This window comes from Eucalyptus grandis, chromosome 8 (genome assembly GCF_016545825.1).
Source record: "Eucalyptus grandis isolate ANBG69807.140 chromosome 8, ASM1654582v1, whole genome shotgun sequence".
Lineage (NCBI taxonomy): Eukaryota > Viridiplantae > Streptophyta > Magnoliopsida > Myrtales > Myrtaceae > Eucalyptus > Eucalyptus grandis.
Window position 1 is genome coordinate 52,098,856 of NC_052619.1, and position 18,009 is coordinate 52,116,864.

At 40.6% G+C, this 18,009-nt stretch overlaps 3 protein-coding genes across 3 annotated transcripts; all 3 read right to left on the reverse strand.

Moving 5' to 3' along the window:
• Positions 1-974: 974 nt before the first annotated feature.
• Positions 975-1,890, reverse strand: LOC104414940 (protein DMP2). The gene has a single exon (XM_010026158.3). It carries the CDS (start codon positions 1,792-1,794, stop codon positions 1,183-1,185), a length of 612 nt encoding a protein of 203 aa, XP_010024460.1. The 5' UTR covers positions 1,795-1,890; the 3' UTR covers positions 975-1,182.
• Positions 1,891-6,104: 4,214 nt separating this feature from the next.
• On the reverse strand, positions 6,105-7,069 carry LOC104414941 (protein DMP2). The gene has a single exon (XM_010026159.3). It carries the CDS (start codon positions 6,989-6,991, stop codon positions 6,380-6,382), a length of 612 nt encoding a protein of 203 aa, XP_010024461.2. The 5' UTR covers positions 6,992-7,069; the 3' UTR covers positions 6,105-6,379.
• A 7,421-nt stretch (positions 7,070-14,490) lies between these two features.
• LOC104414942 (protein DMP2) lies at positions 14,491-15,336 on the reverse strand. Its single transcript, XM_010026161.3, has one exon. The coding sequence runs from the start codon at positions 15,252-15,254 to the stop codon at positions 14,646-14,648; it is 609 nt and encodes a 202-aa protein (XP_010024463.2). The 5' UTR covers positions 15,255-15,336; the 3' UTR covers positions 14,491-14,645.
• Between the last annotated feature and the right edge of the window lie 2,673 nt (positions 15,337-18,009).

The following is an 18,009-nucleotide window of genomic DNA, read 5'->3' on the forward strand; positions in this document are numbered from 1 at the left end:
GAACTGTGTCTATATATGTGAACTGATGATCGGAAGATTGATTAGAGGAAATTCCTTCAATAGGGAGTGGAAAGAATATAGCCCTAAAACGCCTTCTTTCTCTTTATGCTAATTGCCTTTGCTTTATTAGATTTATTTATTTATTTTCATTCCGATATCTCGTGACTATCGAGATACGTAACATCATACCGCACTCTACTGCTGCCACAAGCAACATCGCCATAGAGAAAAACTGTGAAGTTATGTATTTGTCGTCACTAATTCTCTAAGACTTACGTAGTTTACTTGTGCCCGTCAGACAAAGCCTTGCACATTGGGTATATGATAATCGAAGTAAAAAATATAAACCTTTACCAAGTCAACATTTTACAAGCCGAGAGATTTGCTGTTAAAAAATACTACATTTTCCCTCAATCACACATCTGGTTGGTGGATGACAAGTTATGAACATCATTTATATGCAAACTTAACTAAATATTGTGTAGATGAATTTTAAGCTTGTGATTCATCAATCAGGTGTGAAGGAAAACATGCCCCCTAAACAAAAAGTCAAAAATTGCATGCTATGTGTAAAGAGTTTCACAATCATGGGAAGCTTCTCCAGTAATCCTGCAAACTGGGGTTGATGAACTTCTGATATGGCTATTTCCTTCCTACGTTTTGATCATGTTTTGAAGGGTAATCATTTTTATCGTTCTAATGAAAAGTGCAGATAATTGGGCTTCTTGTGCCTTCGCGTGCAAGTCAGAAATTTCCCATAAAAATTTACTAGAATAATAATATTGAAATTTCGCATACATGTTTAAGATTAAATTGGTAAAATTAAAAAGTTTGGACCTAAATTAGCATCCTTATAGTAGGGTTAGAATTGATTTAATAATTACCCCTGAAATAATTTCAAACTTGAGATCTTATGCTTTTTAATTAACCGGCCAGGGTTGCAAGTTCGCTGATCAAGCTAATATGGATTAACATGAACTAAAACAATGATAAATTTGAGACTATTGTCATGCCACTCTTTACATAATCAAAATAGTTTATATGAACAAGGAAAAAGAGCAGGAAAGTGACAAACGCCCAACACAAGAGCAAGAAACCACAAGCACACACCTCCAAGGTTCAACTCCACAAACAGGCAAATAACATATGAAAGCATCCTTTTTTCTTCTTTTCCCTTTTGAATCATTCCGCCTCCTCGGAAGCACTTTGATCATCGGACTCGTCACTAGAAAAAGGATACCCAATCCCATGCCTGTTGCTAGGGAATACCATGAAAACCGCGCTAGAAATGGCGCCGATCACCGGAGGCAGAGCCTGGAGCAAGACCTTCTGCTCCGACTTGAACGATGGGTAGAAGCACTCCACAGTGTTTGGGTCCAGTAGGGTCACCGCTGCGAAAACCGTCGTCGAGAGCAATGCATGCACAAAGTCGCCGACCCGGAGCTTGTACTTGGACAAGTCAACCGTGCGGGAATACTCAGTTGATGAGGGCCACAGTCCTTTAGCAGTGGCAATGCCATAGTGGATCATACCGTCAGCGCCGGTGAAGCTGTCGGTGAAGCAAGAGAAGGCGCACGAGAAGGCGCATGCACCGACGAGGAGGCCGCTGAGGTATTTGTTGAAGGTGTGGCATTGGCCATTGTTGGTCAGGACGGGGTTGAGGAACTGGAACATGAAGACCGTCCCAGTCGGAAGGAGCTTGATGAGGTTCCCTAGGGACGCGAATGTCGTGCCGCTGATGCCCCGGGGCTTAGACGCATTACTCTTGGATTTCAAATAGCTTGTGAGAGCCATATCTTGCAAAAACGTGAGCTGATTTTGCTGTAGTTAACGATAGTGAATCGGGACTGCAAATTCTAAGTGTTTGGGTGTGATGAGATGCTTCTTTTGTGTTGGGAGGCATTTTATAGTACAGAAATAGGGAGGGAAGAGAGGGGATTGCTTCTACGAAACATGAGAGAGGTGGCTTGTTAGAGAATGGTTTTGCTTTTACTCTTGGAAAGGAGTTGGTCTGCATCTCTAATCCGAGGCTTTAAGCTTGGACTGCCAAGCTCGTAAATGGTTTGAGGCTTGCGCCTTATGTAGTTGGTGGACACATTGCTTCCTCAAGACAATTTTCTTGAAATCTATTTACAAGAGATGTATTAAAACTTAAGGAAAGGGAAATGAAATATAGAGGGTCAGTACAGGTCACCTTTTCCCTTCTTCTCTTGATTGTTTTGGTGATGTCTAGCACTTGATGCACAAAGGGATGAAAAATTAACCACTTTATTCATAGAGTCCTTAAAGCCCCATCTCTCATCTAGAAATGAAAACACTCGGATCACTCTCTATGCCATGGACCAAGTCACGTCTTCTTCACCCACATTCCTATCTGGCCCTAAGGCATTCTGTGCGGCATCGGAGCCATCGACTATGTTGTTTCGACATGGTGGTTGAGAAGCATGTTCGGCATCACGGTGATCGACATTCTCCACTTGACGGAGGAGGGTTGGAGGAGGTACAATCAATGGACAGGCCAGGGGACGGTGCATACGCGAGTGCCCAAGCCAGGATCGTCATTGCATTTCCCATTAATACATATCAATTTACTGGCACGGTCATTGAGCGTTCGGCATGGGCTGTCACAAGAGGAGATGGGGCTTCCCGACGGTGGAGGCGGGGGTATGTTTGATGAAGGTGCACCACCACATATATGAGTGTATTGGTTTGGATCGTCATTGCATATTCCATTGATGTAAACCTAGGGCCTGCTCGGTAACGTGCCAAACAGTGTCAGATTCTATTCTTTTGTTCTCTAAAAAAAAAAAAAAACAAAAATCCGTTTTTGTTCTTAGGAATAGATTTGAAACAAAATTAATAAATAAAAATAGTTATTTATTATTCTTGGAAACAATTCTAGAATCAAGCCAACCGTTTTTTTTTCTCTTTCTTTTCTTTCTGTTTCTGTTTCTCTTCTTCTTCCTCTAACTAGTCGCCAATTATAGTGATGGTCGATGATCGGCCAAATGAGGTCTGATGACCTCATCGGAGCCTCGCCAGAGTTGGGTGAGGTTAATCCTCACCGTGGCTTGGCTTGGCTCGCCAAGCCAAGGCGGGGCTTGACCTCATTAGGGACTAGCAAGGCTTCCCCAAGGTCGACAAGGTCATCGACCCTCATCTGGCCAATCACTGGCCATTGCCGTGGCCCATGATTGGCTAAAGCAAGAAGAAGAAAAAAAGGAAAAAAAGGAAAGAAAAAGAGAAAAATGTAATAAGAGTGTTAAATAATTAAAAGAAAACTGTTTGGACTAAAATTTTTAGGGTTGTATCAAACGGATTTATATTTCGGGAATATAAATTTTGTACGCAGTTAGGGTGCGTTTGGTAACGATTACATTACGGAGTAGATTCTAATCGAACCGATTCTTTTTATTGTTCCTAAAACCGATTCTAAGCATTTTAAATCGTTTGGTAATTGTCCAAAATTTCCGATTCTGGAATAGAATTGCGTTTGGTACCGTGTTCATTAATTCTGTTCTAAATCAATTTCTTTTAATTTTTAAATAATTTTTTTACTTTTTTACTTTTTTTCATTTTTTTCTTTTAATTTTTTTCCTTTTTTCTTTTCTTTTCTCATCATCATCATCTTCTTCTTCTTCTTCTTCTTCTTCTTCTTCTTCTTCTTCGGTCGGTCGTCGGACCGGCGATCGGCCGATGAGGGTCGGCGACCTCACCGGAGCGTCACGGCCCTCGTCGGCCGAGCCTTGCCGGCAGTTGGGCGAGACCTCATCGGGGTTGGGCGAGGCTGCCAAAGCCACCGGCGGGGCTAGGCGAGCCTCGCCGGTGGCCAGGCGAGGCTCGCGGCCACCGGTGGGGCTAGGCATCGCAAGGCTTGCCCAGCCCGCCCGGCCTCGGCGAGGCTTGCTCAGCCACCGGCGAGGCTCGGCCTCGCTAGATCCGGGAGGCCGAGCCTCGCCGGACCTCGCCTTGGTCTGGCGAGCCTCCAACGAGCTCGGCTGGGACCGGCGGCCGGCGGCGGCGGACGGTGGCTGGCGGCGGCGGACGGCGGCGGACGACGGTAGATGACGGGACGGTGGCGGGCGGTGGCGGACGGCGGTCGCGAGATTGGCGAAAGGAAAGAAGAAAATTTCTTGATTTTGATTCTCAAATTCGTTCCGGAACAAGAATCAACTTTTTTTTATTTTTAATTCTATTCCCAATCTGTCCCGGAAACAAATTTATTCCCAAGAACAAAAATTTTACCAAACGCGATTCTAGGCCGAAACCGATTCCGGGAACAAAGAATAAGAATTTGGCCCTGTTTGGATGGTTACCAAACATAGCCTTATCAAATACTCTTAAATAACCAGAAACTCGTCTTGGGAACAAAAATGAGAAAAATCATTTATGATAAAAAATTATTCTCAATAATAGAATGATTGCCAAATGCACCTCGTTAGCTCGCACGGTCATTGGGCGTTCAATAATGGTAGTTGCATGAAGAGATTACACTGAAAATCATCAAAAACTTTAGAATTTAAGTAGTATAATTGAAAATTTTATGACTGAATTAATCGTCTTAGACCGGGTTTAGGACTTTTTGGACAACTTTCCCATACTAGATGGTAATGATGGTGTGGTGGAGAAAGGTGAAAAGGTGCTGTGTGTGCAAACAGAAAGGCAATAATGCCAATTACTTCCAAATTGCCAGCATAATTGCTTATCGAGATGTTTTGCATGGTAGCACCAAACTTGGCGATCGCAATTCGCATTGAATAAATTTTTTTGACCCCATTCGCAATTTCCTTCATCCCTGGTCAAACAAAATGTCCTCCAATTTCTTTCAATCAAACCTTGGTTGGAGGTTTGTGAAGGTAGATATCATCTACATGCAAATTTAACTAAAAATAGATGTAATATTTGTCCATTATTTGTAACCTGATGAGTGGAAGATTGATTAGAGTAAATTTCTTCTTTTTCTCTATACTAACTGCATCTGCCGTTGATCTTTACAATTTGTTTATTAGATTTTAGGTTTTTTGTTCACTTCAATCTCTTGTGAGTATTTAGATAAGTAACATCTCAACTGCTATCACAAGAACCATCACCATAGAGAAAAATTGAAAGTCACGTATCTCTCGTCACAAGTTCTCATGAGTATTTAGATAAGTAACATCTCAATTACTATCACAAGAATCATCACCATAGAGAAAAATTGAAAGTCATGTATCTCTCGTCACAAGTTCTCTTGAACTTATGTAATTTACCTATTTGTGTCAATTAAAGGAAGTCTCGCACCTCAGGTGTCAGTCAACATTCCTCGATCCAAGAGAACGATTTCCTGCTATGCAAGGAAAAGGAAAAAGAGAAAAGCTATAATTCCTCCAATCATGAATTTGATTGGTGGTTTACAAATTTTGAACATCATTCATATGCAAAATTAACTAAATATAAATATAGAAGATGTCCATGTCTATAACCCACCAATCTAGCAACTCATTGGAGGAATCCAATCAAGGATGGAGAAAATCTTGCCCCCAGAAAAAAAGAAGTCAACAATGCCATGCATTATATCTAGAGAGTTTCACAAATTATAAAAAGAGACCGGCTGTTTATGGTCTTTACCAAATTGGGCTGAAATAAAAGTGGGCTGTTCTGAATGAATCCCAATCCAAAACTTATCTCCAGGAAAATACATCTCCCAGTCATGGAAAAATTCTGGGCCAGTAACTATGTTAATTGGGGTTAATGAACTCTTGATATGGCTACTTTACTCTTAATTTTCGAATAACGTTTATGATGGGTGATGATCATTAACTTCTTCCAATGAAATTGGCAAAGTCGTATCTCAAACTACTCCATTCATCATGTCGATTATGCGAGCCCGTACAGCTGATTAGGTGTAAGCAAGAAAGCGGGGCGAAGATCTATTTGCATAAGCAAAATTTTAGAGTCCAAAAGATAGTTTTGGGTCAAAATAAGTGGATGAGACCCAGAAGCCATATATGGATCAGGCCATTTTGGATCTTAATGCATAAGGCCCACGAAATATTTTTTGCTTATTATCTAATTTACAGAGGGTTTTTTTTTTTTTTTGGTCGGTAATTTACAGAGGGTTGTCATGGAGATAATTTCGAATTTGAGATCTTATGCTTCTTAATTCACCCGTCAAGGTTATAAATTCGCTGATCAAGCTACTGTGGTGTAACATAAACTGAAAAACAATGACAAGTGCAAGACCCTCGTCTTGCCACTCTTCACCTAACCATATGATATTATGAAAAGGCCACACCACACCAAACTTAGACACCACAAGCACGCAACTCAAAGGAAGTACAACGCCTTCCTAAGTGACCAGCAAATGACAAATAAAAGCTTTTTTCTTTTATCTTTTGAATCATTCCTCCTCCTTGGTAGCACTTTGATCGTCGGACTCGTAACTAGAAGAAGGATACCCAATCCCATGCCTCTTGTTGGGGTATACCATGAAAACCGCGCTAGACACCGCGCCGATCACGGGAGGCAGAGCCAGGAGCAATACCTTCCGCTTTAACTCGAGCGACGGGTAGAAGCAGTCCACGGTGTTCGGGTCCAGTAAGGACACCACCGCGAAAACCATTGTTGAGAGCAGCGCATGGACAAAGTCGCCGACCCGGAGCTTGTACTTGGACAAGTCGACCGAGCCGGAATTCTCAGCCGATGTGGGCCACAGCCCTTTAGCCGTGGCGATGCCGTAGTGGATCATACCGTCGGAGTCGGTGAAACTGTCGGTGAAGCAAGAGAAGGCGCACGAGAAGGCGCACGCGCCCATGAGGAAGCCACTGAGGTACTTGTTGAAGGTGTGGCAATGGCCATTGTTGGTCAGGAGAGCGTTGAGGAACTGGAACATGAAGACCGTCCCTGTAGGGAGGAGCTTGATGAGGTTCCCTAGAGATGCGAACGTCGTGTCGCTGATGCCCTGGAGCTTGGACGCATGGCTCTTGGATTTCGAAGAGCTCGTGGGAGCCATATCTTGCAAAAACGAGAGTTGATCTTGCTACGTTAAACGATAGCGAATTGGGACTGGAAAAAATTCTAAGTGTTTGGGTGTGATGAGATGCCTCTTTTGTGTTGGGAGGTATTTTATAGTCTAGGAAGAGTGAGGGAAGAGACCGGGTTGCTTCCACGTAACGTGAGAGAGGTGGGGTTTTAGAGAAAGGTTTTGCTTTTACTCTTGGAAACGACTTGGCCTTCATTTCCATTCCGAGGCTTTAAGCTTGGGACTGTTACGCCCGCATGTGGCTGATGGATACGTTGCTTCCTGGAGACAATTTTCTTGAATTTATTTGGATTCTTCTACATATATGATAGTTTCTTTCATTGAAGTAACTAAATAAAAATTCCCCATTAAAGTAGAGTTTTGTCATGATGTATATGATCTCAATGAATGACTATTAATCTTGTGATTAGATAGCAACGCCTTTTTGAAGTAATACGTGTTATATTGGTAATTACTTTTACACGTGTGAAAGTTACAAATCTTGTAACTATTGAGTGGTTGAAGATTTTTCATGCTCTTGGAAAATTACACTAGGTTTCCTGGCTATATAAAAGGAGATGCTGATTTTTCCTACACTTAAAAGGTAAAGTTTATGATAAAGAAACTATTTAAATGATTACTTTTCTTCATATAAAAAAGCTATTAATGACGTGGAGATGCTACTAAGTACTTATAAGTGGACAATTACGAAAACATGATTAGTTATTAATGTATACACGCTCACTCTTTAATATAAAAATTTGTTTTCCGTGAGAATGTTATTTCATGTAATTGCTTGACAAGTGTACTTTTCCATTCCGTCCACCCCGGCCGAGTTTCCCCGGCTGGGCCTTTTCATCGGGTGTACTTCCCTGGGTTGGTTCCCGGGCACGGCATTGCGCCCATCCAAGGTGGCCCCCTTACCCCTTAAAGGGGTTTGGACGGGGTGACCAATGGGGCCGGAATATTTCTCGAGGCTCGGATCTCAGCCTCTATCCAGACTTTTATGGTGGTCAAAGCCTTTTAAGGTCTTACTTAGGACCAAACCAACTACTAAGAGATTGAAGATGAAAACTTCTCCACTTTAAACTTTAAAATAAGGATTTTTTTTTTTGGGTTATTTTCAGTGAATTTCTATTTAAAGTAAGTAAATTGAATAATATCAGTAATTAGAAAAGTTGTTGTGGCTTTTAGTAAAATCTAATTGTTGAATAGTAAATTTTAATTTTATAAAATGCCCCTCAACCTATCAAAACTTATTCGCTTTTTAAGTTGTTGGCAACATTTTATATAGATTAGTAATTTCAATATATCAAGGGATAAGCATTTCATAGCATATAATTTAAAAAACAAATTAAATGATGTTTATATATTTTCACCCAAAGTCAGGGAAACTTTGATGGGCACAACTTTTCTGTTCGACCTTCTATTAACTCAATTTTTGTACCAAGAAGTTCATGACCCGAATATTTCAAAAATACAATTTGATTTTACAAAAAAAAAAAAAAAAAAAGAGTTATGGAAATTAGACCGAACGAAGTGTCATGATATTTTCTGGAATTGGATCAAACGTAGCCAAGGCAATGTCTGCATTAACATAAATATTATCACTGTGAGTTATATCGAATATACAATATTGCAGTAAAGGCATGGTGTTTTTCACGTTTACATGTTTAATCAAAGTAGAGAGTTTCTAATGAAGTTGATTCATGATTTTATGCACTTGACTATAGGGATCACCATTCTAGGTGCAATAAGTAAGGCCGTGGACCTTGGCACAAAGGTTGGCTTCAGTGAGAACCCTCATGCCTACTTTATCTATTCCCACAACTTCTCCTATGCTGTCGTCGTGGTCCGGGAGCTACCCTACATAGATGGGATGGGAGATCGTACGAACTTCACGCCGATAGAGCCAGGTGAGGATATCATCTCCAACGTGTGCTTGTCGATGAAACTTCGGCCTTAGATGCTTCATCAAACAGGTGTGGATGAACAGGCTGGTTGGACCCTGGCATCGCTCCATGAGCGATCACAAGTACCACATCACATCCAAGTTCCCTGCAGATCTCTTATATTTGTACATTTAAAAACTAAAAATTACCAAATGGAATCGAGTGCGTCAAACAAATTCTTTTGAGATAAAAGTCCACTGAACAGATCATCAAAGGTAAATCACATTCATGATCAATAAGTGGATCGAAATATGCGGTAATTACAGTATGAATGCATGAACCTTGTGGAAAAATTCTAAAAGACATAGTAGAAACAAAAAACAATGGGCTGCAAATGCTTAAAGAAAAAATATTGTGGCATAACAAAACACATTGGTAAAGCACTGTAATTTGTAATAGGAAAGAACAATTTATCCAAAATAAAAGGGAAAATACAAAAAGGGACTTAACTAGTATTCCTAGTACAGATTAGATCTCTAAAACAAGCGCAAAAATCCTTCTAAGAGTACCAAAATCCCACAAAAACACAAAAAGCAAAGGCAAGCACGAAAAGGAAGTTTCATAGTCTTGTCCTTAATATTTTAGCCATGACAGTGCTATTTAGGGAAGAGAAAATAATAATAAAAGTCACTTTAGCATTTTTTATTAATCAAATTGGATGGAGTTAACAGAATAACTTGATTACACTAATTTGACAAATTTTAAGATTTGATTGTATATATATAAGTTTAAGGACTTCCTTACACTAATTTGACGAGTTCAAAATCTCTAGGTGCTTGAAATATGCTAATAGAGTTGAGGTGGCTTGACTAATTATCTAAATTATTTAGGGTTAATTATGGCAATTAGATTTTTAGCAAAGAAAATATCATGACTATATGTTCGGTCCAATTCCCAAAAATATCATGACTATATGTTCGATCCTAATACTTTTTCTTTAAATTGAACCATATTTTTGAAACAATTAGATCATGAGTTTCTTGTCACACCCCAACCCTCCGAGCACATGTCCATCTCTGCTTGGTCGATATAATAGCGATGTTCCAGGACATATTGTTGACCCATTCAATTAATATACGCATGTGAAGGCATATAAATAATCCATAGACAATAAAATAATGTGATAGGAAAGTAGGGCCATAAAATTTTTAGACCAAAACCAACCTTTTATAAATACATAGGTTTATTTCTAGAAGCCTACAAAAGGGAATTGGCTTTCAACAAAAGAGAAATGTCCTAAGACTAACTAGTCGGACATGCTCGCCAATTCTTCGGGCTTTACCTTTTGAACTTTAGGCCCCGGGTTCCTACCACTGCCAATTAGCAGCCTGAAAATGGTTATACAATAACTAGTGAGACACCGTCACAGCGAGTTCTACTTCCTAAGACCTGATTAACAAGAAAATATGCCATAGGAGCTGCCTAAGCACAACCATGGGTCAGAGGGCTCCTTAGCCTCAGTTTCCTTCTTGCAAGTCAGTTCAAATAACAGATACTGACAATCATATCATCTAATCAATCAAATCGATTTAGCGATTAATTGATTCAGTCGATTATATGTCATCAAGACCCCTCTTCGGTTATTTCAACTATTCCATCTCGACTTTGAATCACGGCCCTACATGCATAATTTATACTTAGTGAAATCATGGCCCACTCGGCAATTTTAGACTTAGTGGAATGATGGCCCCACCTAGCAAATTTTCTAGACTTGGTGGCATCACGGTCCCACCTGGCAATTTTAAATCCAACTCACAACCTCTCACTGTTATTATCTCTTCAAATATCGACATTTTCCAATTTTGGGATAAATCCCCATAGTCACCAATCACACTCAATTTTCACAAACCGATACTCAATTAAATAAACATAGAGCACCATAGTAATTAGCACGAAATTCCAGTCGTCAACTATCCTAGCCTAATTTCCGGAAAATAAATAAATAATTACGAAAAATATTAAATAAATGGATTAATCCAATTTAGCCCGTAATGCCTAATTGGAAGCCGAGATGAGCCCGCAAAATTACTGAGACTCGTTCAATAAATACCATAACCTATTTCCTTGCTAACTACACTATCCATTTGCCTAACATGCATTAATAAGTCTCTAATTTAATTACTCTAATATAATCTATCCACCTAGTTGCACTTAATTAAATCTAATAAACTCCTAAGCATCATTAACCGACTAATAATGGATTAGTGAGCAAAACTCATTGTTGAAAGCGAAGACCGGAACACTGCGACGACGACACAATGGCGGCCGAATTCCGAAATGCGGAGGCGTCGAAGGGCACACGGACTGAGCCCAAAAGCCTTGCAAGCCCACAGCAAAAGCTGGGCTTGACTTCGGGCTTGGGCTTGGCTGTGGGTTGGGCCTGCTTCGCGGGCCCAAGATGGGCTGAACTGCTGAAGATTGAAGCTGGACTGGGCTTTCTTCTTGGGCTGAGCTGCTGGGTTGATGGGCTGAAGCTACCGGCTGCAGTTGCTGACTTGCGTGGGCTTGGAGACTGCTGGATTGGGCCGGCGTTGTTGCTGCTGAAAGCTGGGCCGAAGACACGTTGCTCTCGCTGGCGTGGGCTTGGCTTCACGCGAGCTGGGCCACGAACAGAGAAACGGAAGCAGGCTGGTGGCGTTGAAGTTCACGGGCCGAAGGAGAGAGACACACGGACGTCGTTGCTGCTGGGTGAAGGAGAACGCATGAGCTGCAGACGTGAAGACCGAAGCCGCTGACGTCTTCACCGGACTTGGACGCGTGGGCAGAGATGGGCGGAGAGAAGACGCGGACAAAGAGGCAGCTGCCTCGATCGTTGGTGCTGGACGCAGGAGGAGGGGTTGCCGTTTGTTGGCTCAACGGCCAAGTGGCTCGAAGCAGAGCTGCTCGGTCAACCAAGGGGAGGTTTCGGTGGCTTGTTGACTGGATGAAGGACGTGCGGCCTCGATCGTGGGCGGGCGGAAGAGGCGGACGTGGCAGCAAGATGAACGAAGGAGAATGATGATGGAGCGGTAGCTGTGGTCTTCGACTGCAGTCCGGTTTCTTCGAAGAGGAAATGAAAGAAAATCGAGCAGCAAGGGGAATTGGTGGAAGACAGCGTGCAAAGAAAGATTAAGGGGAAGATGGATGATGATGAAATGTCCAAAAGTCCACCAATCTAAGCCACTCCATTAAACACTTGTCCCCCTAATACTTTCCAACATAAATTCCACCTATTAAATACATTTTGATGCAAAATTTCCAGCCCCTTATCCAAAACCGAATTTTACTCAATTAAATTCAATTTCTTACTCAATTCCCCAAATTGAGGTCCGATTTCGATGAGGAAAAATCCCGGACAATTTTCTGTAAGTCCCCAACACTCAAAGGTTTGGCTTGGAAGTCCAAATTTCCGTTAATTTTCTGCAACATCCGAATTGGTTTTCCGCAAAAATCCCGGAATCTCTGAAAATCTTTTGGAGGATGAGTTGACGTTCCTAAAATAGCTCGTGACACCACAGAACTTTCAATACATTGGTGACTCTCGGTTATCGTGAAAATCTCGAGATTTCAAATACGGATACCGGATACCAAAATGATAGAAAACAGTCTAGTGCCGATCGACGAATATTTTACAATCAGGTAGAATCACCCACACTCTGATCACATATTTAAGTTGAATCGACTTATCTCCAGTCTCTGATCGATTTTTGATAGTGCCGTAATGACCCTTGCAGACCAACACGGTCAAGCAGTTGATTCATGGTCGAATTCTCAAGTTTATTGCATTTAAATTCCTTAATTGTTTCCACAGATAGTCCAGTTATCTCGTAAGTGATTGGTTTAGAGAATAGCACTATTAGCGTGTCGACAAAAGACTCCGATTTATTTAATTGAAAACGAAATCTGAAAATTTAGGCTATTACATTTTCAATAGATGCAAAAATTGAGTTGATGAGAGGTTAAATGGAAAAGTTATGCCTGATCAAAATTTGTCCAAATTTTGGTGTATATATATTCAAAATTTTTCTTAATTATATGCTAGGAAATGCATTACATCCTTGCCTTACCTCAAGCCTATGAGTTTAGTCATAATAAAATTATTAAAGCTAGTCGTATTTCCCTTCATCACTGGTCAATGAAAATTTCCTCCAAATTCTTTCAATCGGACCTTGATTGGAGGTTTGTGAATATACATATTGTCCACATGCAATTTGAACTAAAATAAGTGTGAACCGTGTCCATGTCTGGAACCGTGTCCATGTCTGTGACCTGATAATTGATAAATTTATTAGAATAAATTTCATTCGATCAATAATGAAAAAGAATATAGCCCTTAAAATTGTCTTCTTCCTCTTTATACTAATTGCCTTTGTTGTTGATGTTTACATTTTGTTTATTAGATATTAGGTTTTCTGTTCATTTCGATGCCTCGTGACTATTTAGATAAGTAACGTCATATCACACTCAACCACTACCACAACACCATCACATTACGTATTTCTTGTCACAGGATCCCTTTGACATACATAATTTACCTGTTTGTGTCGATTGAAGGAAGTCTCGCACATTGGGTGCTATTCAACATTTCTCGATTGAGTAAACCAATTCCGTGCTATGTAAAAAGAAAAAAATTATAACTCCTCAAATCATTTGTTTGATAGGTGGTTTACAAGTTATAAATATTATCCATATACAAGCTTAAGTAAATATAAATGCAGGCGATGCTCATATTTACACTTTGCCAATTTGGTGACTAGAAAGAAAGTCGACAATTGCATACATTATAACTAGAGAGTTCCCCAAGTTGGTCAAAAAGAGATTGCGTACATAGGATTTCGTTGGCTTTATAAGGTGAACCCCTAAGTAGCTACCCGCGTCCAATTAGTTGGACCATGTTTAACTGTGGAGTTAGGCCCAAGGTTTGTTCTAAGTTTCATTTTTCGGTTGAGATTGGTCGGACTCTATTATGGATTTCTGACCACATTCTCCATGGGGCCCTCATTTTTCGGTTGAGATCTTGTCATCTAGCAGTAATGCATGGAATTGTCAGCAGGAAGTTTTAGTCTCACCAAATTGGTATAACGTACAATTTGTGCTGTGCTGAATTTGGCCCAATCCAGAACTTATCTCTAAAAGAGTACAACTCACAATCATAGGAAACTTCTTAGCCAGTGACCCTGCTAACTGGGGTTTATGAACTTCTGATATTTGCAATTTCCTTCTTACTTTTTGAATAATGACCGTGAAGGGTGACCATTTTTTTTCTCCCTTCCAGTGAAACGTGCAAATAATTGTTCTTCTTGGGCCTTAACGTGTGAATCGGCGATTTCTAGTAAAGATTGACCTGAATGACTATATTGAAATTTTACGTAAATGTTTTATGATTAAATTGATAAAAATGAAAAATTAAAGTTTAAATTGACATCCATTCAGTAAGTTTAGGATTAATTGTATAATTTTCTCGACATAATCCGTCAAGGTTACAAGTTTGCTTATCAAGCTTATATGGTGTAGCATACACTAAACAATAATAAAGTCGACACTCTTGTCATGCCACTCTTCACATAACTGACATACTCTTTATTAAAATATAGTAAGAGCAAGAAAGTTACAACCATACAACACAAATCCTAGACACCACAACACAAGCACACGCACCTCCAATAAACAACTACACAGACCAGCAAATCACATATGAAAGCTTCCCTTTTAAATCATTCCACCTCCTTGGAAGCACTTTGATCATCGGAGTCGTCACTAGAAAAAGGATACCCAATCCCATGCCTGTTGCTAGGGAATGCCATGAAAACCGCGCTAGAAATCGCGCCGATCACCGCAGGCACAGCCTTGAGCAAGACCTTATGGTCCTTCTTGTACGATGACGAGTACAAGCACTCCACTGTGTTCGGGTCCAGCAGGGCCGTGACCATGAAAACAATGGTCGAGAGCAACGCATGCACAAAGTCGCTGCCCTTGAGCTTGTACTTGGACAAGTCGACCAATTCAGAGGCCGGTGAGGGCCATAGCCCTTTACCTGTGGCGAAGCCATAGTGCACATTGCCATCGGAGCCAGTGTAGCTATCAGTGAAGCAAGAGAAGGCGCACGAGAAGGCGCCGGCAATGATAAGGAGGCGGCTGAGGAGCTCGTTGGGGTCGTCGCAGTGGCCATTGTTGGTCAGGAGGGGGTTGAGGAACTGGAACGTGAAGACCGTCCCCGTTGGGAGGAGCTTGATGAAGTTCCCTACCGACGAGAACGCGGCATCCCTAAAGCCCTTGAGCTTGGACGCATCAATCTTGGGTTTCGGAGAGCTTGTGAAAACCATTGTCTTGCAGTAGGTGCGATGATGGAGTGAATAGGGACTGAAAGATTCTAAGTGTTTATGGTGTGATGCGAAGCTTCCTTGGTGTTGGGGGGTTACTTATAGCACCTGGAAGAGGGAGGGGAAGAGGACAGGGTTGCTTCTACGTAACACGAAAGAGGGGAGCTTCGGAGAAAGGGTTTGGATTACACTCTTGGAGAGAGAATTTGGCCTTCATCTCTGATCCGAGAGGCTTCAAGCTTGGACTGATATGCTCGTACGTGAGCTTGGCCTTTTCACTTCACATTACACCCTTTCGAAGGGAGGGGTAAAGAGGCAGCTTGAGGCTTGCGCTTTGTGAAGCTGGGGGAGTACGTTGCTTCCTCGGGACAGTACTGGTGCATTTCGTTTGGATTCTTGCACAAATGTATCGTAGCTTGTCTCGTTGAATTACCTAAACAAGCATCTCATTCCTCATTGAAGTGGAGTTTCATCATGATATACACGAAATTAAGGAATGGTCATGGCGCTGTTATTATACGGCAACTCCTTTTTGAAGAGCTTTTCTTTCATTCGACCACTAAAGGAAAACTTCAATCTTCAAAACCGTAATGATTGGTTTAGCGGTTAAGGAAAAAGAACCTTAAACACCACCAAATGCTTATGATATCATGTTTGGACCATTCACCTAGATTTTGACTCATGGTCAACTACATGCAAATTACAGTTCTATGCCAGGCTCGCTCCCGACGTGAATCGAATTCATGATTTCGTGAAATATAGATGACCCATTCATAATTAGCTCAACCACCTTGGCGGTTAATTCATATTCTTTCTACGGTCTCGGGTATTCCAAAGATGAAAGCTCCTGGAAAAATAACAATGGCTAATTAAAGCCCCAAAATGGATCGAATTTAATCTCACGTTAACCCTATTGGAAAATCAAATCCAAATTCAAATTGGATAAAATCTTAATATAGTTACTGTTGGATTTCGATCTATTGCTTTTAAAGACAATCCCCCCTCCCAAAAAAAAAAAAAAAAAAAAAATATACATATGTATAAATGTAAGCAATCCCATTTATATTATTTTAGGACACACTAGGCTCCAACACCATTCTTGTGAATTTGGTCTATCTCATTATAGCCCAGGAAACTTCCCTGCTTTTGGCTGCATTTCGCGAAGCGTTTTCGATAAGTTTTCCGAAGGTCCTCGAGCCAAAGGTTTGATATTCGGTAATACAATTCTATGGACCTTTAATGCAAAAGTTGAGCTATGACAACTTGAGATTACTTTCGGCTTCCAACATTCCAAAAATGCTACCTCAGAGATTTAATGATTTTTTTCTTTTCAATTTTGCCCGTACTACTATTTCGATGTTCCTGTTTTCATCCGGCTATTTTTCTACATTGTTCCACCTCTCTCTCAAACGGAGACGGTCGTGGCGCTAAATCTAGGTTGCTGGCCTCTAGTCGACATTTGCCGGGGTGGTCATGTGACTCTGACAAGCTTCGTCCAGGTCGGTCGACACCAGCAGGCTTCGTCCGAGTGAGATGTGTCTCGCCTCAGGTGATGGGAGAGTCAAGGACGTGGTAGGGGCGACTGTGGCGGGCGAGCCTAAGTTACGATAGAGGGGCTTTGAGTTAAAATCCATTTTAAAATAAAGCGTATCCACCAACAATCACATTGAGAGAAAGATCTCGGAGTCGAAACCCTTTATCTAGATGCAAAATCATTCCCCACAAAACTCTCCCAAATGCGCCTGTATATTGTATTCCTTGCTTTTTAAATTTCCATTTTATATTTTAGTTTTGTCGCGAAACTTCTTATTTGGAATATAAAATTGCCGCTCTTCTTCGAAAAACCTCTCGCCAATTTCCTAACCTTCTTCTGAGTTTTGCTCGTTGAACAAAGGTTTTTCATTACTTTAGGATTGATTAAAATGCAGGGTTGTAAAATTTGAGGATGTAAAATTATAAAATCGATGTAGGGTCGTGCATCAAGTTAAGGTAAAGAGGATGATGAAGACCAAGTTAAATTTTGTTTCTAAAATACGCAAATCATTTTACGGAAGTTTAAACTACTGTTAGCTGGTTTTGCGTGAAGATAACCAGCTTTTTTAATTATTTATAAACACTTGTTAGCCGTTCGGTGAAGAATTGATCGGCCGTTAAGCTAGTGGTGATACTAAATCCGTGTACACAGAAAATTTCTTTCAAGAAAACGCTCCTGTTTCAAGAGGCTATTTAAAATTTTCGAAAAATTATCAATTGCCTCCAAAGCTCGAAGGAAGGATTAGCTTTTAACTCATGCATAACGTGAACTTGCCTGTTCAATTAAGAAAACCGATAAAAATGTACCCATCTCCTTTCAACTAAATCGTCTCATCAACAATTTATAATTGGCTATTTTATTGTAATATATTATGTTTGGTCACAATATAAATTGAACTTATGGTCTCGTGAAAGTCCGGTGACGCTTTTTTAATAAGTCAACCCGGTGGGTAATTTATGTTCTTTTCACGGTCTTTGGGGATTTCAAAGATAAAAGTTCACAATGGCTTATTATTGGAAAAGCACCAAAATTTTGTCGCAAAAGTACAATAGAGTCATGGTAAACTGTATCCTTAAAACTTGTCAATTTAGTCCGATTAAAGTTCCTAGTTTCATCCAATTTGAGCTATAGAAGGTATTGATTATGATGAGACATATGTTTCTATTGCAAGATTAGAGGCTATACGACTTCTATTACCACATGTCTATTTTCATAATTTTGAAT

Bases quoted from the DNA above. Each gene is read 5' to 3' on its own strand.
- LOC104414941 (XM_010026159.3), bottom strand. From the start codon at position 6,991: ATGGCTCCCACGAGCTCTTCGAAATCCAAGAGCCATGCGTCCAAGCTC.
- LOC104414942 (XM_010026161.3), bottom strand. From the start codon at position 15,254: ATGGTTTTCACAAGCTCTCCGAAACCCAAGATTGATGCGTCCAAGCTC.
- LOC104414940 (XM_010026158.3), bottom strand. From the start codon at position 1,794: ATGGCTCTCACAAGCTATTTGAAATCCAAGAGTAATGCGTCTAAGCCC.